The 18,078-nt window shown below is 42.8% G+C and overlaps 1 protein-coding gene and 2 long non-coding RNA genes across 3 annotated transcripts; 1 reads left to right on the forward strand and 2 right to left on the reverse strand.

Moving 5' to 3' along the window:
* Positions 1-4,282: 4,282 nt before the first annotated feature.
* Positions 4,283-5,001, reverse strand: LOC126990844 (uncharacterized). Its single transcript, XR_007744862.1, has 2 exons — positions 4,856-5,001; positions 4,283-4,721 (listed from the first exon to the last, which is right to left on the reverse strand). It is a non-coding gene; the product is annotated as an uncharacterized LOC126990844 (long non-coding RNA).
* LOC126990845 (uncharacterized) lies at positions 4,902-6,069 on the forward strand. The gene is made up of 2 exons (XR_007744863.1): positions 4,902-5,031; positions 5,250-6,069. It is a non-coding gene; the product is annotated as an uncharacterized LOC126990845 (long non-coding RNA).
* A 1,362-nt stretch (positions 6,070-7,431) lies between these two features.
* On the reverse strand, positions 7,432-15,268 carry LOC126990848 (uncharacterized; the record flags this gene model as incomplete). Its single annotated transcript, XM_050849499.1, has 4 exons — positions 7,432-9,106; positions 11,365-11,395; positions 12,887-13,051; positions 14,961-15,268. Coding segments are annotated over 4 exons (1,452 nt in total), but the record flags the coding sequence as incomplete, so codon positions are not given.
* Between the last annotated feature and the right edge of the window lie 2,810 nt (positions 15,269-18,078).

The raw sequence follows: 18,078 nt of genomic DNA on the forward strand, positions 1-18,078 counted from the left end.
GGTGAAAGAAGTTGAATAATGCAGAGTTTGTTATGGGAAGAAGATCATTGATGAATAACAGGAAGAGAGTGGAACACCACTGTTAATAGGTTTAGGGGAAGAACAGTAACCGTCTACCACAGCAGAGGTAGAACGGCCGGAAAGGAAACTGGAGATAGAGGAACAGAGAGAGGGATAGAATCCGAAAGAGGGCAGTTTAGAAAGCAAAGACTTGTGCCAGACTCTATCGAAGGCTTTCGATATGTCTAGTGCAATCGAAACGGCTAAGAAAGGATGACCAAGAATCAGTTTAGAGAGCAAGAAGATCGCCAGTAGATTGCTCCTTGCGGAACCCCTACTGGCGATCAGATAGAAAGTTATAAGTGGAAAGGTGCTTTTGAATCTTCCGGTTAAGGATTGATTCAAAAGCTTTAGATAGACAGGAAAGTAAAGCTATAGGGCGGTAGTTTGAGGGATTGGAACGGTCACCCTTCATAGGCACAGGCTGTATGAAGGCGTATTTCCAGCAGGAAGGAAAGATAGATGTTGGACAGAGGCGAAAGAGTTTGACCAGGTAGGGTGTCAGCACGGAAGCACAGTTTTTAGGACAATAGGAGGCACTCCATCAGGTCCATAAGCCTTCTGAGAGTTGACGCCAGAGAGGGCAGAGAAAACACCATTCCTAAGAATCTTAATAACAGTCGTAAAGGAGTCAGAGGGGGATAAGTAGGAGAAATATGCCCAGAATCGTCCATTGTGGAGTTGTTACAGAACGTTTGAGCGAAGAGTTCAGCCTTAGAGATAGATGAGACGGCAGTGCTGCCGTCTGGATTAAGAAGGGGCGGGAAAGAGGAAGAAGTGATATTGGAGGAGATATTTTTGGCTGAGTGCCAAAAGGCTATGGAAGAATTAGAGAAAGCAAGGTGTTGACATTTGCTATGGATAAAAGAGTTTTTGGTAAGTCGAAGAAAAGATTTGGCACGATTCCGGGCGGAAATGTAAAGATCATGGTTAGCGGAGTTCGAGGACTCTGGTACCTTTTGTGTGCTGCCTCTCTATCTTTGAGAGCACGAGAACAAGCGTGATTAAACCAAGGCTTTTTAGCATGGGGAGTAGAGAAAGTACGTGGAATGTTTGCCTCCATTCCAGAGACAATCACCTCTGTGATGCGCTGAGCACACACAGAGGGGTCTCTATTCTGGATGCAGTAATCATTCCACGGGAAATCGGAAAAGTACATCCTCAGGTCGTCCCACCGAGCTGAAGCAAAATGCCAGAAGCATCGCCTCCTCGGTGGGTCCAAAGGGTGTACAGGAGCGATAGGACAGGATACAGAAATAAGGTTGTGATCGGAGGAGCCCAACGAAGAGAACAGTTTGACAGAGTAAACAGAAGGGTTAGAGGTAAGGAAGAGGTCTAGTATGTTGGGCCGGTCTCCAAGACGGTCGGGAATACGTGTAGGGTGCTGAACCAACTGCTCTAGGTCATCGAGGAGAGCACAGTTATAGGCTTGTTCACCAGGCTGGTCAGTGAAAGAGGATGAAAGCCAAAGCTGGTGGTGAACATTGAAATCTCCCAAGATGGAATTTCAAGCCTGCATGCTGGAGCGACAGAAACTGCTCGTGTGAATGGGGCCTTACCTTGAGGCCTTGCATGTTCTAACGCGCTCCCTCACCAGACTTTTGCCGCTCGTGGGTGGGAAGCGTCAGGCTCAAGTTATTTAGTGGGGAAAAGGGAGTAAGTATTTCCAACAAAATCAAAGGGGCCGTCATGAAAAACAGTTTGTGCGCCACCGACATTTTCACACTGAGGTGTATCCTGTACCTGTAACCAGAAAAGAGTGTAGATTCAAAAGTCGCGCTAAAACTTGATATGATGATAAACAGTTAAACAGTAATACAGCGGTTCTCAATCCTTTTTCAGTGATGGCGCCCCTGAACTTATATAAACCCTTTATGGCACCCTTTACCCCTTCCTCACATGAATTAACTCCTTATACACAGTATTACCTGTTTAAATTACTAATTAATTAATCAAGATTATTATCCATGCTTAAATCAAAATTAACATACAGTACAGTACATGCCCAAACATTGGACTTATCAGTAGTATTATAAACTTAAGAGTTATAAATGCAACTAACATTAAAAGAAAAAAAAGGCATGATTCAAAATTAATGATAATCTTGTGGCACCCCAGGCACTGTCCGTGCTTCTTAAGGTTCCACTTCAGTTTGAGAACCTCTGCACTAATACGTACACGCAGCACACGCGGCCAGACGAACAGCGTCACAGCCTCTTACTAACAAACTTTTAAGGTTCCTTCGCCCTACTGTGTGTCCATAGTACTAGTGTGGTGTCACCAGGTCAGTATTTTGTCCTGAAAGCCTCTACTGCCATACAATTGTGTTATGTACACATTTTGCCACACACGTCACCGCCATAACCAAGCACACGGTGCACACACACACACACACACACACACACACACACACACACACACACATGAACGTTATCCTTACCAACACACACACCGTTCCCAGACCCCTAAAAGCATTTGCCACTTCCCAAACGTCCCTAATCCCAAAAGAACGTTCCCAAAAAACGACCTTCCAGAGTCACGTTCACCACGAAAAGTTTCCAATCCCCTAAAAACGTTTCTAGCCCCCCCAAAAAAACGTTTCTAACCCCTCCTAAAGGTCACACTCACGTTCACCGCTCAAAAAACGTCCTCAAATGCCCCTAAACTATCCTCAACCTTCTGAAAAACGTCTAATCTCGTTATAACGTTCTTTAATCCCACTCAAATCGTTTCTACAACGTTACACAAAGAGAAACATTCTCATTAACAAAAACAAGCTTGAGACCCTAAACCATCCCTGACCTCCTGAAAACGTTCCCAGCCTCATAAAAAACGTTCCCAATAGCAAAGAAACGTTCCCCACACTCACGTTCTCTGACTGCCCCCAAGTGTTCTCCGGCAAGACGTAACAAATGCGAGTGAGACAGATCACGTTCTGACTTTGCTCCACATCGCACACTTTGAACACCTCCTGCAGCTGCTCCACAAATTCCTCCTTGACACGGCTTATCCTCACATCCCCCTGACCTCCCTCCGTGGTCAGTGGCAGAGGTCACCGTGTGGTCTGGGTGGAGGGAGAGGCGAGAGCGTACATCCTCCCCGTCCGGCGCCTCGACTGACACTGAGGGCTGGAGGTTGGATCAGCTGGTTTTGATTTTTCGTGGTAATTTTTTGTTTCATGGGTGACTTTAGCGATTTTGTTTTTGGTGTTGTTTTTGTTGTTTTTTGTTACTATTGTTGTTTTTATTAGTTTGTGGTTATTTAGAGTGATTTTAAATACTTCTTGTGATTGTTTTTATTTTTTTTTCATTATTTTTTTCATTATTTTTTTCATTTTTTTTTTAGTAGTCAAGAATGCTACTACTACTACTACTACTACCACCACCACCACCACCACTACTACTACTACTACTACTACTACTACTACTATTACTACTACCACTACAACTACTACTACTAAATAAAGTGAAAAATTAAAGAAAAATGAGAAAAAATAAGAAAAAAAGAAAGAAGAGGAAGAAGAGTGGAAAAGGATATATAAGAAGAAAATAGGAAGTAGCAAGAGAAGGAATAATTAAATAATGATAATAACACACAACGTAACAATAATAATAATGATAATAATAAAACCAGCATCGTAATTACATTTTTTATTATACTAATATATATAATCGACCAACGGCGTACATTTTCTTTAAAAGTACAGAGGCGTTGAGGGGAGACTTGACTAGCTAACAAATTATAGCAATCATTTTATTATTATTACTACTATTATTATTATTATTATTATTTTCTCTCTCTCTCTCTCTCTCTCTCTCTCTCTCTCTCTCTCTCTCTCTCTCTCTCTCTCTCTTAGATTATTACAACCATCACCACCACAGCCTATATGCTCTCTCTCTCTCTCTCTCTCTCTCTCTCTCTCTCTCTCTCTCTGTGTGTGTGTGGGTGTGTGTGTGTGTGTGTGTGCATATAATAGCTGTACAGTTCTCTCTCTCTCTCTCTCTCTCTCTCTCTCTCTAACTTAAAATTATGAACACTATTTCTACTATAATAATAATAATAATAATAATAATAATAATAATAATAAAAATTCACTAACAGATCTAAGACTAATACTGAACAAGAGTAATAATAATAATAAAAATAATAATAATAATAATGTAATACTGAATGTTAAATAAATGCAACTTAATATTATCCTTGTCTTTCCTTTCTTTCTTCCTCTTCTTTTTCTTCTTTCCCTTTTATTTTATTTTATCCTTCACTTTTTTCTTCTTCCTTTTCTTGTTTTTCTTTATTCTTTTTTATTTTCCTTCCTTCCTGTTTTTTTTTCCTTCTATTCTCTCACTTTATCACACATTGTTTTGGTTATTACATCTCTCTCTCTCTCTCTCTCTCTTTCTCTTCATTCACTCTTTTATCATCACTATTATCATCATTATTTCATACATTCTTCCTTTGCAAAACTATTAAGAATCAATTTATACATAAGAAGACTCATATACATAATCAATTCTCTCCTAACACCTTATAATCTTGGTTTTGTGGCATTGGATTCCCTTCTAACAGGTTCCAACACTCTTTAAAAGGACCAGGAAACTTATTGTACCTCTGAATAAATTTTTACAAACCTCAATTTCCCTTATTTAACCTCCTAACACCTTATGATCTTGGGTTTGTGGCATTGGATTCCCTTATAACAGGTTCCAACACTCTTTAAAAGGATCGGGACACTTATTGTAGCTCTGAATAGCTTTTTACAAACCTCAATTTCCCTTATTTAACCTCCTACCACCTTATAATCTTGGTTTTGTGGCATTGGATTCCCTTATAACAGGTTCCAACACTCTTTAAAAGGATCAGGACACTTATTGTAGCTCTGAATAACTTTTTACAAACCTTCAATTCCTTTACTTAATCTCCTAACACCTTATAATCTTGGTTTTGTGGCATTGGATTCCCTTATAACAGGTTCCAACACTTTAAAAATTAGAAACTTATTGTACTCTGAATGAATAAATTACAAACCTGTCTCTATTTTCCTTATTTTTATTTAACCCTTCAAGGACCAGGAGGCACTTATTGGCAGCAGCACCTCTGAATAAATTTTCACAAACCTCAATTTTTGCCATTTAACCTCACACCTTATAATCTTGGTTTGTGGCATTGGGATTGATTCCTTATAACAGGTTCCAACTCTCTTTAAAAGGATCGGGACACATTCCTCCTTGTATGCTTTTTTTCTTTTCTCTCATTCTCTTCCTTCCTTTTCTCTCCTCCTCCTCCTCCTCTTCCTCTTCCTTCCCTCACACATTTGTCTTTTTTTCTTCCTCTTCCTCTACAATGTCTTCCTTCCTTCCTTCCTTCTTCTTCTTCCTCTTCCTTTCCTCATATATTGATCTTCTTCTCTCTCTTCCTCTACTGTCTTCCTTCCTTCCTTCCTTCCTTCTTCCTCCTCCTCCTCTTCCTTTCCTCACATATTTCCTTTTTTTTCTTCCTCTTCCTCTACAATGCCTTCCTTCCTTCCTTTCCTCTTCTCTCCTCCTCTTCCTCTTCCTCACATATTAATCTTCTTTTCTTCTCTCTCTTCCTCCTCCTCCTCTTTCTTCTCTGTCTTCTTTTCTTCCCATTTCTTCCAACATTCACAAGAGCAGGCTAGACCACTTCTAAATATATATATCTTTGTATTTATTCCTATCTACTATATATATAATAATTCTCTCTCTATCTATCTCTATCTCCCTCCTTTATTCTTTCTATCTCTCTCTCCCTTTCTTCTTTATTTGGCTGGAATCTATTATTATTATTGTTATTATTATTATTTTTATTATTATTGTGTCTATCTATTTGTCTATTCTCTTGGAAATGCGACTGAGATTGTTAAGTTGGAAAAATAAATAAAGAAATAAATGGAAAAAAATAAAAAATAAATAAAAAGATGATTTGCATATATTTCTACCTGTGTGTGTGTGTGTGTGTGTGTGTGTGTGTGTGTGTGTGTGTATATGAGTATGACCCAAAGAAACAAACACATACACAAATGCACATAGATGAACTACACACACACACACACACACACACACACACACAAACACACACACACAGACACCTACTTAAGGCCACTTACAAATAAGATCTAAATTACTTCTTTACATTCCTACACTATCCAACGCCCTTGTCTTAGGTTCAAACACCCTTAGAAGAGAATCAGAATCCTTTTAGGCCCTGTCCATAATGGCGCTTTGCTTGTGTTAATTAAACTTTGCCCTGCTTTAACCTGTCGCACACATTCAGACAACGCTGGCTGGGCGCTCAGAGCCTGGCAGTGACAACATGGATCGCAGGACACGCAAGAGGAAAATCGCGCTGAGTATTGTTATAGCGATGAAAACAGCGATAAAAACGACAAGGCAGAAGATGTGGTCTGGCAGCACCTTGATGCCATACCTAACCGCCCTGCTTGACGTGTGCAGCCGGCAAGGCCTCGCTGGGGACACCCTGCACCAAGCCTTGCTCGCTGCTCCTCCATGCATGACGTCACACTGAGAAAGGTTTGCCGCATAGCTGTGGACGGGGCCTTTAATTACCGCCCAGAGGGCACTGAAGCCTTATTGCCCTTTCCTAGCACCCTTGAACCTCCCTGCAATTCTCTAACACCCTTTAAATCCCTTCCTAAGGTTCAAACACTTAAACAGCTCTTTAGAAGAGGATCCAACACCTTCCTAACCCTTAGCATGGCACTCAATACCCTTCCTAGCACCCTTAACCTTTGTCTCCCTTTGCCCTTAATCTCCCTTCACCCATAAATGCAATCAAACACCTTTTTCTGAGGTTTGGAATCCTTTGAGAGAGAGACTGGATTCCCTTTAGTGAGATTGAATTCCTTTTATTACTTGGCTACAAAAAATAAAATAGTAAATAAATAAATAAATAAGATCAAAATTCCTTCCTTGAGAATCATAAGTGAGATAACTTAAGGTTAGAACACACACACGCACACACACATATATGTGCACATACATACACGCGCACACACACACACACACACACGTACACACTAACTCATATTTCTTATCCTTCTTTCTTTCTTTCTCTAATTATCCATCTCTCTCTCTCTCTCTAAAAAAAAAAAAAAACTATTGCATAACTATTTACTATTTGTGATTCTAGTAGTTGTGAAGAAGAGTGTTTAATTATTCTCTCTCTCTCTCTCTCTCTCTCTCTCTCTCTCTCCTATTTTTACACAACATGACTATTATATTTTGAGTATGATGGTGTGTGTGTGTGTGTGTGTGTGTGTGTGTGTGTGTGTGTGTGTGTGTGTGTGTGTGTGTGTATGCTTCACCCTTCCCTGCATATCTGACTACACACACACACACACACATACACACACACAGGAGGGGAAGGTGGAGGGATGCCACTGATCTTTAACTTCATAAATAAATAAAATAATAATAATAATAATAATAATAATAATAATAATAATAATAATAATAATAATAATAATATGTTATTGGTATTTTGAACTAACTGACTTGTCCTGATCCTGTGATGGGGCATAGTGAAGGGGGAAGGACTGAAGGGGCATATTGAAGGGGGCATAGTGAAGGGGAAGGACTGAAGGGGGCATAGTGAAGGGGAAGGACTGAAGGGGCATATTGAAGGGGGCATATTGAAGGGGCATATTGAAGGGGCATACTGAAGGGGAAGGGCTGAAGGGGGAAGATGAAGGGCATAAGGAAGGGGCATACAGAAGGGGGCATATTGAAGGGGAAGGTCTGAAGGGGCCAAAGTGGGAAAAAAAAAAAAAAAAAAATAAGGGCAGATAGACAGAAAAAAGGGCAAAAATTAAAGGCACAGAATAAAAAGGGCAAGACAAAAAGGGCTTGAAAATAAAAGGGACGCAAAAAATAAATAAATAAATCCAAAAAAAAAAAAAAAAAAAAACAGGGGGAGGGAGGGGGGGAGGAGGGATCAACCACACACACACACACACACACACACACACACACACACACACACACACACACACACACACACACACACACACACACACACACACACAGCAGGGGACAACCACGCAGCCCACGCCACACGTCTAGGCCAAAAACTCCGCAGGGTAAGGAGGTAGAGTGCAGCCCTTCTGTCGCAAGAGGTGCTGGGCTGTCCATACCCCACAGTCCAAGCACTCCGCAAGCTCCCTCTTCTGACTCAGTGCCGCCAGGAAGCCCCCCACGAAGGAGTCCCCTGCCCCTGTGGTATCGACAATCTCCTCAGGGGTTATAGGGGGCACTGGTCTCTCCCTGACTCTCCCCCTGTGGCAGTACAGCAGCGGACTGGGGCCCTTTGTGACGACTACGACCCGCTGTTTGACCCTGTGTGCGTGTGTGTGTGTGTCGTTTGTGGTTGATTTCGTAGGTGTGTGGCTGTTGAAGTGGTTCCCGTTTGACATGTGTGGTAGTGTGCCGTTTGGTAGATCCCCGGTTGACTGACTGGATGATTGACTAACCCCCTGACTGACTGACTGGCTGGGTGAGTGCGTGGGTGAGTGGTTGACTGGCGAGGTCTCAGCGCCATCCACAAGTGCGTCATTTTCATCACCATCACAGAGAGAGGTGGTGTCATTGTGGTAATTGTGGTGGTGGTGTGGTGGTGCAGTGGTGTTGACAGTGTCGGAGGAGGAGGAGGAGGAGGAGGAGGTGGAGGAGGGAACACAAACATCCGAGGAGGTGTTGATCTTCTCTGCAACTTCCTTCCCCTCCTTTTTCTCCCTAACGCAATCCTCAATGACGTTCGCCTCCCCCCTAATAGCCTTCAAAACTAACAACAGGTCATGGCATATACTCTCAGGGTCCCAGCACTCCTTGGCACTCAGTTCCTCGACGTCCAGGGCACTGTCTAGGGTCCGGTACTCTTCTACGAACCCAAACAGAATGTCCACGAAAGGTAGAAGTTGTCGCAGTTCCTCTGAGTTGTTCTCGCAGACGTAACTTCCGCAGAGGTTGAAGACGAGGGTTTTGTGGTTCCGCTGGGCGTACTTCGATCTCTGTGTGGGCAGGTGTTAGCGGGTGGGGTGGGTGTATCTATGCCCTAACATACTAAATTTGGGTTCCATGAGTATTAGTATGATTTTAAGACCTCATTTTTATGTTCCTGTCGCTTGTTGTCCTTCCTTTCTCCCTCTCTGTCTGCCGTCTATCTTCCTGTGGGTGTGGGCGGGTGTTAGACAGGTGTGTAGCAGGTGTGCGGATCTCCTAACACCCTCATATCTGGCTGCTATGGGTGTAGGATGGGTGTAAGAATGTATGATTTCAAAACCGCATTTCTGGGATCCTGTTGTGTGTTTTTCTCTCCTTTCTCCCTCTCTGTCTTAAGTCTGTCTTTCATGGGTGTGGGCGGTGTTAGAGGTGTGTAGCGGTGCGGATCTCCTAACACCCTCATATCTGGCTGCTATGGGTGTGGGATGGGTGTAAGAATGTATGATTTCAAGACTGCATTTCTGGGATCCTGTTGTGTGCTTCCTTCCTTTCTCCCTCTCTGTCTTAAGTCTGTCTTTCTGTGGGTGTGGGCGGGTGTTAGACGGGTGTGTAGCGGGTGTGTGGATCCCCTAACACCCTCATATCTGGCTGCTATGGGTGTAGGATGGGTGTAAGAATGTATGATTTCAAGACCGCATTTCTGGGATCCTGTTGTGTGTTTTTCTCTCCTTTCTCCCTCTCTGTCTGCTGTCTATCTTTCTGTGGGTGTGGGCGGGTGTTAGACAGGTGTGTAGCGGGTGTGTGGATCCCCTAACACCCTCATATCTGGCTGCTATGGGTGTGGGATGGGTGTAAGAATGTATGATTTCAAGACTGCATTTCTGGGATCCTGTTGTGTGCTTCCTTCCTTTCTCCCTCTCTGTCTTAAGTCTGTCTTTCTGTGGGTGTGGGCGGGTGTTAGACAGGTGTGTAGCGGGTGTGTGGATGCCCTAACACCCTCATATCTGGCTGCTATGGGTGTAGGATGGGTGTAAGAATGTATGATTTCAAGACTGCATTTCTGGGATCCTGTTGTGTTTTTTTCTCTCCTTTCTCCGTCTCTGTCTTAAGTCTGTCTTTCTGTGGGTGTGGGCGGGTGTTAGACAGGTGTGTAGCGGGTGTGCGGATCTCCTAACACCCTCATATCTGGCTGCTATGGGTGTAAGAATGTATGATTTCAAGACTGCATTTCTGGGATCCTGTTGTGTGTTTTTCTCTCCTTTCTCCTCTCTGTCTTAAGTCTGTCTTTCTCATGGTGTAAGGTGTTAGACGGTGTGTAGCAGTGTGTGGATCTCCTAATACCCTCATATCTGGCTGCTATGGGTGTAGGATGGGTGTAAGAATGTATGATTTCAAGACTGCATTTCTGGGATCCTGTTGTGTGTTTTTCTCTCCTTTCTCCCTCTCTGTCTTAAGTCTGTCTTTCTGCGGGTGTGGGCGGGTGTTAGACAGGTGTGTAGCAGGTGTGCGGATCTCCTAACACCCTCATATCTGGCTGCTATGCGTGTAGGATGGGTGTAAGAATGTATGATTTAAAGACGGCATTTCCAGGATCCTGTTGTGTTTCCTTCCTTTCTCCCTCTCTGTCTTAAGTCTATCTTTCTGCGGGTGTGGGCGGGTGTTAGACAGGTGTGTAGCGGGTGTGTGCATGCTCTAACACCCTCATATCTGGCTGCTATGGGTGTAGGATGGGTGTAAGAATGTATGATTTCAAGACTGCATTTCTGGGATCCTGTTGTGTTTTTTTCTCTCCTTTCTCCCTCTCTGTCTGCTGTCTATCTTCCTGTGGGTGTGGGCGGGTGTTAGATGGATGTGGGGTGGGTGTATGGATGCCTTAACACCCTCATATCTGGGTTCCATGGGTGTAGGATGAGTATTAGCATGATTTTAAGACCTTCTGTTGCTTGTTTTAATTCCTTTCTCCCTCTCTGTCTGTCTGTCTTTCATGCAGTGTGGGCGGTGTGTGTTACCGTATACCAGTGAAGGCAAAGTCCCTAACAATCACAGCGGATTGGTTAAGTTTAGAGACATTTATGGATAGAAAATGTTAGGTTAGGATAATTGCCTACTAATTACTAATACTACTACTACTATTACTACTACATTCTACCCATACCTACACGCACATACCTGTAGAGCCTTGCTAAAGTGAATGAAATAGCCTCGACGAAATAAATTCAGCCGCTTTCAAGGGTGGGGGGCAGGTCTGGGGTGAAGACATGCTGGGGCAGGCAGAGCATGGCAGGCAGCGGCACACAGGATGGCACACAGGACCAGTGCCACGCACCCCGGTAGGCTGACCCGGCACCTTGACAAACCTGGTGGTGGTGGTGGTGGTGAGGTGGTGGAGGATATATGAGTTTTCTGAGTCAAGACCAATAGTGACTGTTTGGGGTTTTGTTAGGTTATGTTAGGTTAAGTTTAGGGTATCTTCAAGCACATGGTAGCCAGCACCTTATGGCATAAATCAACAAGGAATGACCTCACTGTGTTGTATAGAAAGTCTCATTAGTAAGGAAGGATATATGAATTTTCTGAGTCAAGACCTGTAGAGACTGTTTGGGGTTTTGTTAGGTTATGTTAGGTTAAGTTTAGGGTATCTTCAAACACATGATAGCCAGCCCCTTATGGCATAAATCAACAAGGAATGACCTCACTGTGTTGTATAGAAAGTCTCATTAGTAAGGAAGGATATATGAATTTTCTGAGTCAAGACCTGTAGTGACTGTTTGGGGTTTTGTTGGGTTATGTTAGGTTAAGTTTAGGGTATCTTCAAACACATGATAGCCAGCACCTTATGGTATAAATCAACAAGGAATGACCTCACTGTGTTGTATAGAAAGTCTCAATAGTAAGGAAGGATATATGAATTTTCTGAGTCAAGACCTGTAGTGACTGTTTGGGGTTTTGTCAGGTTATGTTAGGTTAAGTTTAGGGTATCTTCAAACACATGATAGCCAGCCCCTTATGGTATAAATCAACAAAGAATGACCTCACTTTGTTGTACAGAAAGTCTCATTAGTAAGGAAGGATATATGAATTTTCTGAGTCAAGACCTACAGTGACTGTTTGGGGTTTTGTTAGGTTATGTTAGGTTAAGTTTAGGGTATCTTCAAACACATGATAGCCAGCCCCTTATGGTGTAAATCAACAAGGAATGACCTCACTGTGTTGTATAGAAAGTCTTATTAGTAAGGAAGGATATATGAATTTTCTGAGTCAAGACCTGTAGTGACTGTTTGGGGTTTTGTTAGGTTATGTTAGGTTAAGTTTAGGGTATCTTCAAACACATGGTAGCCAGCACCTTATGGTATAAATCAACAAAGAATGACCTCACTGTGTTGTATAGAAAGTCTCATTAGTAAGGAAGGATATATGAATTTTCTGAGTCAAGACCTGTAGTGACTGTTTGGGGTTTTGTTAGGTTATGTTAAGTTTAGGGTATCTTCAAAAACATGATAGCCAGCACCTTATGGTATAAATCAACAGAGAATGACCTCACTTTGCTGTACAGAAAGCCTCATTAATAAGAAAGGAAGGAAATGGTGATGAAGTGGTGATGACAAGTGCTGAAAGTGGTGATGAACTGAAAATAAGGTGGTGATGAAACTGGTGATGAATGGAAAAAGTATAGGGATTGTGACCTTAACATAAAGACTCACACTTATCACCACCACCACCATTAATAAGAAAGCATGGAAACGGTGATGAAATGGTGATGATAAGTGCTGAAGTGGTGATGAAACTGGTGATGAAGGAAAAACACTTGTCATAATCATCACCACCACCACCACCACCACCACACTCACCTGGTAATGACCCCGCTCTCCTCCACAATCTTGGACAGTCTCGTGGCGGCCTGGTCCTCCCCGATGCCCCCGACGAACACCACCCGTTGCCCCTCGCCCAGCACCCAGCAGAACACCCTTGAGGAGTTGAGAGCACACCCGCCTGCTGTGTACTCCACGGGATACCTGCGGGGGGCGGGTGTGTGTTAGCGGGTGTGTGGGAGAGAATTAACACATATATATATCAAACTTATATCATTTTCTACAGATTTCTATCACTTCTGCCTCTTCTTTTTATGGCAACTGGAGTGAAAAAAGATAGAAAAAAAATATATATACTAAGGAATGAAGACTACCAGTGGAAGGGATGAAGGAGTGAAGATGCTGGTTAACTCTTGCAGAAGGGATTTGGACAGCACATATAGGGATGAAGGAGTGAAGATGATGGTTAACTCTTGCAGAAGGGATTTGGACAGCACATATAGGGATGAAGGAGTGAAGATACTGGTTAACTCTTGCAGAAGGGATTTGGACAGTACAGAGATGAAAGATTGAAAGTGCTGGTTAACTCTTGCAGAAGGGATTTGTACAGAACATATAGGGATGAAAGAGTGAAGATGCTGGTTAACTCTTGCAGAAGGGATTTGGACAGAACATATAGGGATGAAAGAGTGGAGATGCTGGTTAATTCTTGCAGAAGGGATTTGTACAGCACATATCGGGATGAAAGAGTGGAGATGCTGGTTAACTCTTGCAGAAGGGATTTGGACAGTAACATATAGGGATGAAAGAGTGGAGATGCTGGTTAACTCTTGCAGAAGGGATTTGGACAGCACATAGAGGGATGAAAGAGTGAAGATGCTGGTTAACTCTTCCAGAAAGGATTTGGACAGTAACATATAGGGATGAAGGAGTGAAGATGCTGGTTAACTCTTGCAGAAGGGATTTGGACAGCACATATAGGGATGAAAGAGTGGAGATGCTGGTTAACTCTTGCAGAAGGGATTTGGACAGCACATATAGGGATGAAAGAGTGAAGATGCTGGTTAACTCTTGCAGAAGGGATTTGGACAGCACATATAGGGATGAAAGAGTGAAGATGCTGGTTAACTCTTGCAGAAGGGATTTGGACAGTACAGAGATGAAAGATTGAAAGTGCTGGTTAACTCTTGCAGAAGGGATTTGGACAGAACATATAGGGATGAGAGTGAAGATGCTGGTTAACTCTTGCAGAAGGGATTTGGACAGCACATATAGGGATGAAGGAGTGAAGATGATGGTTAACTCTTGCAGAAAGGATTTGGACAGTAACATATAGGGATGAAAGAGTGAAGATGCTGGTTAACTCTTGCAGAAGGGATTTGGACAGAACATAGAGGGATGAAAGAGTGAAGATGCTGGTTAACTCTTGCAGAAGGGATTTGGACAGTAACATATAGGGATGAAAGAGTGAAGATGCTGGTTAACTCTTGCAGAAGGGATTTGGACAGTAACATATAGGGATGAAGGAGTGAAGATGCTGGTTAACTCTTGCAGAAGGGATTTGTACAGCACATATAGGGATGATGGAGTGAAGATGCTGGTTAACTCTTGCAGAAGGGATTTGTACAGCACATATAGGGATGAAGGAGTGAAGATGCTGGTTAACTCTTGCAGAAGGTATTTGAACAGCACATATAGGGATGAAGGAGTGAAGATGCTGGTTAACTCTTGCAGAAGGGATTTGGACAGCACATATAGGGATGAAAGAGTGGAGATGCTGGTTAACTCTTGCAGAAGGGATTTGGATAGCATACTCTTGTCAAAATCTACTGTCAATTTTCTTACTTACATACTCTGTCAAATTGATCCCTTCCTTCCTTTCCCTTCCCCTTCCACTCCCTCCAATCTCCTTTACTCTCTCTCTGTCATTCTCTCTCTCCCTCTCTCTTCTTTCCTTTCTATCTCTCTCTTCCTCCTCATTTCCTATATTTTTTTTCCTTCACCTTCCTTTTCCCTCTCCTTTATCCTTTCTCTCCCTTACTTTCCCTCGCATTCTCTCTTCCTCTCCCTCCTTCTCTCCCTTCCTCCCCTCCCTCTCTCCCTCCCCACTCACTCCTTCATGACGTGCGAAAAAACAGGTCGCTGGGATGAGTTGACCTCCAGCTGGCCGTCCACAGGTAACCCGAAACACCTGTGCAGAGTGGCGTCCTTGACCACAGCTGTCAGGTCAAGGAGGGGGTTGCCGAAGGACACCAGTAGAGGCGGCTTGACGGTGGTGTTGACGGTGGTGGTGGTGGTGGTGTTGAAAGTGGTGGTTGGGGTGAGGTCATGGGTATCTCTACTTCTATTTCCTCCTCCTCCTCCTCCTCCTCCTCTTCCTCTTCCTTCTCCTTCTCTTCCACCTCCTCCTCCTCCATCATTATTGCTACTACAACTACTATTACTACTACTACTACTGTTGTTGTTGTGGTTGCTGTTGTTGTTGTTGCTTCTCTTTTCCCTCTGTTGAAAGAAAAAACATTATTAGTAGTGGTAGTAGTAGCAGTAGTGGTGGTAGTAGTAGTAGTAGTAGTAGTAGTAGTCAGAAGTCTTTTAATATTAGATAAAAATAAATACATAAATACATAAATAAATTACATTGAGATATATGTGTGTGTGTATGTGTGTGTGTGTGTGTGTGTGTGTGTGTGTGTGTGTGTGTGTGTGTGCGCGCCCTGCATGACCATACCAGGTTTTATGAAGATTGTCACAATTTGGGGTTACCTCTCTCTCTCTCTCTCTCTCTCTCTCTCTCTCATTTCATTCTTCCCTTGCCCTAGTTTCCTCCTAATCCTCCTCCTCCTCCTCGTCTTCCTCATCCTCTTTTGTACAGGTAAATATGTAATCCCAGTAGTGTGTGTGTGTGTGTGTGTGTGTGTGTGTGCGTGTGTGTGTGCGTACAAAAAAAAAAAAGAGAAAAAGAGAAAATGATTAAGTAGAAGAAACAAAAAGAGAAGAAGACAAGGAAGAAAAAAAGAAAAAGAGGAGGAAGAAAATTTAAAATATATTCCATTCTTTCCTCTGTTTTTCCTTCCTCCTCCTCCTCCTCCTCTTCTTCCTTCCTTTCTTCTGTTTTTCCTTCCTGACCCCCCACCAGCCCTTCCTCTTCCTCCTCCTCTTTTTTGCCCTCTCTTTCTGTCCCCTCACTCCTCCTCCTCCTCCTCTTCCTCCCTCCTCTTTCTTCCCTTCCATTTCTGCTTCTCCTCTTCCTTTTCCTTTCCCTTCCTTTTCCTTTCTTTCCCTACAATGCCATTCCTTTCCCTTCCCTTCCCTTACTTAACTTACCCTTCCCTTCCTTTTCCTTTCCTTCCCTTACCTAACCTAACTTACCCTTCCCTTCCCTTCCTTTCTCATCAACTTTCCCTTCTTTTAACTTTTCCCTTCCATTTCAATCTCTTTCCTTTCCCTTCCCTTCCCTTACCTAACCTAACTTACCCTTCCCTTCCTTTCCCATCAACTTTCCTTTCTCTCAACTTTTCCCTTCCTTTTGAATCTTTTTCCTTTCCCTTCCCTTCCCTTCCGTTCCCTTCCCTTACTTTCCCTTTCTCTCTCTATCACAATTCATCTATTTTTATATCCTTGGCATTAGAGACTTTGGGTTAGGTTAGGTCTTGGCACTCACTCAATACACACACACACACACACACACACACACACACACACACACACACACACACATACTTGAGGCAATATTACATCATGTCTGGATATGCCTCAGGCTTAGAAATATATATAAAATTAAAGGTTGTGACAGGAAATAGGGACTCCCGCCCTCCCGTCCCTTCCCTTCCTCCCCTCCCTCCCCCCCTTTCCTTCCCTCCCTCCCCCCCTTTCCTTTCCTTCCTCCTCTTCCATCCACAGTTCCCTCCTCTCCACCACCATCACCTTCTTCAGCATTCATCTCAAACACACTCCCCTCGAACTCCCTGATGGCTACCCTCTCCTCCACATTGCCCAGTACTTTTCCCCATTCATAGTTAAGTTACGTCAGGTCAGTTTCAGGGTGGGTTAGAGTCAATCGTCTGTAATAAATACGTGATATGCTTCGGCCTATGTCTTTGGTGGTTGTCACTGGGGGAGGGTGGGTGTACTTCTAGAGTTTTCCTGTCTTTTCTTGGTAGCGATAGGTTAGGTTTCTCAGCAGCGATAGTTGGGATAAGACGAGGTTAGTTTACGAGCCTCTTTACCTTCTTTTGAAACGGGTGTGATTCTAGACATATCCACCAATTTACGTACTTTTTTCTGCACTAAGAGTTGAGAAAGATTACGTTTCTTAGCAGAGATAGTTGGGATAAGATGTGGTTAGTTTACGAGCCTCTTTACCCTCTTTGAAATGGGTGTGATTCTAGATAAATCCACCAATTTACGTACTTTTTTCTGCACTAAGAGTTGAGATAAGTTACACTTCTTAACAGCGATATTTACCGGTATGTAAAGACGAAGTTAGTTTACGAGCTCCTTTACCTTCTTTGAAACGGGTGTGATTCTAGATAAATCCACCAATTTACATACTTTTTTCTGCACTAAGAGTTGAGATAGATTGCGTTTCTTAGCAGCGATAGTTATGTTAAGACGTGGTTAGTTTACGAGCTCCTTTACCCTCTTTTGAAACGGGTGTGATTCTAGACATATTCATCAATTTACATACTTTTTTTCTGCCCTAAGAGTTGAGATAGATTACATTTCTTAGCAGCGATAGTTAAGACAAAGTTAATTTACGAACTCATTTACCCTCTTTCGAAATGGGTGTGATTCTAGACATATCCACCAATTGACATACTTTTTACTGCGCTGAGAGTTGAGATAGATTACGTTTCTTAGCAGCGATAGTTACCGGTATGTAAGGACGAAGTTAGTTTACGAGCTCCTTTACCCTCTTTCGAAACGGGTGTGATTCTAGACATATTCACCAATTGACATACTTTTTTCTGCACTAAGAGTTGAGAAAGATTACGTTTCTTACTAGCGATACCAGTTAAGACAAAGTTAATTTATGAACTCATTTACCCTCTTTCAAAATGGGTGTGATTCTAGACATATTCACCAATTTACATACTTTTTACTGCGCTGAGAGTTGAGATAGATTACGCTTCAGCAGCCTAGAGGTTTTATATTAAGACAAAGCATTTAATTTGACTCTTTACCCTCTTCGAAATGGGTGTGATTCTAGACATATTCACCAACTTATATAC

The sequence above is a fragment of the Eriocheir sinensis genome, unplaced genomic scaffold, assembly GCF_024679095.1.
Source record: "Eriocheir sinensis breed Jianghai 21 unplaced genomic scaffold, ASM2467909v1 Scaffold213, whole genome shotgun sequence".
Lineage (NCBI taxonomy): Eukaryota > Metazoa > Arthropoda > Malacostraca > Decapoda > Varunidae > Eriocheir > Eriocheir sinensis.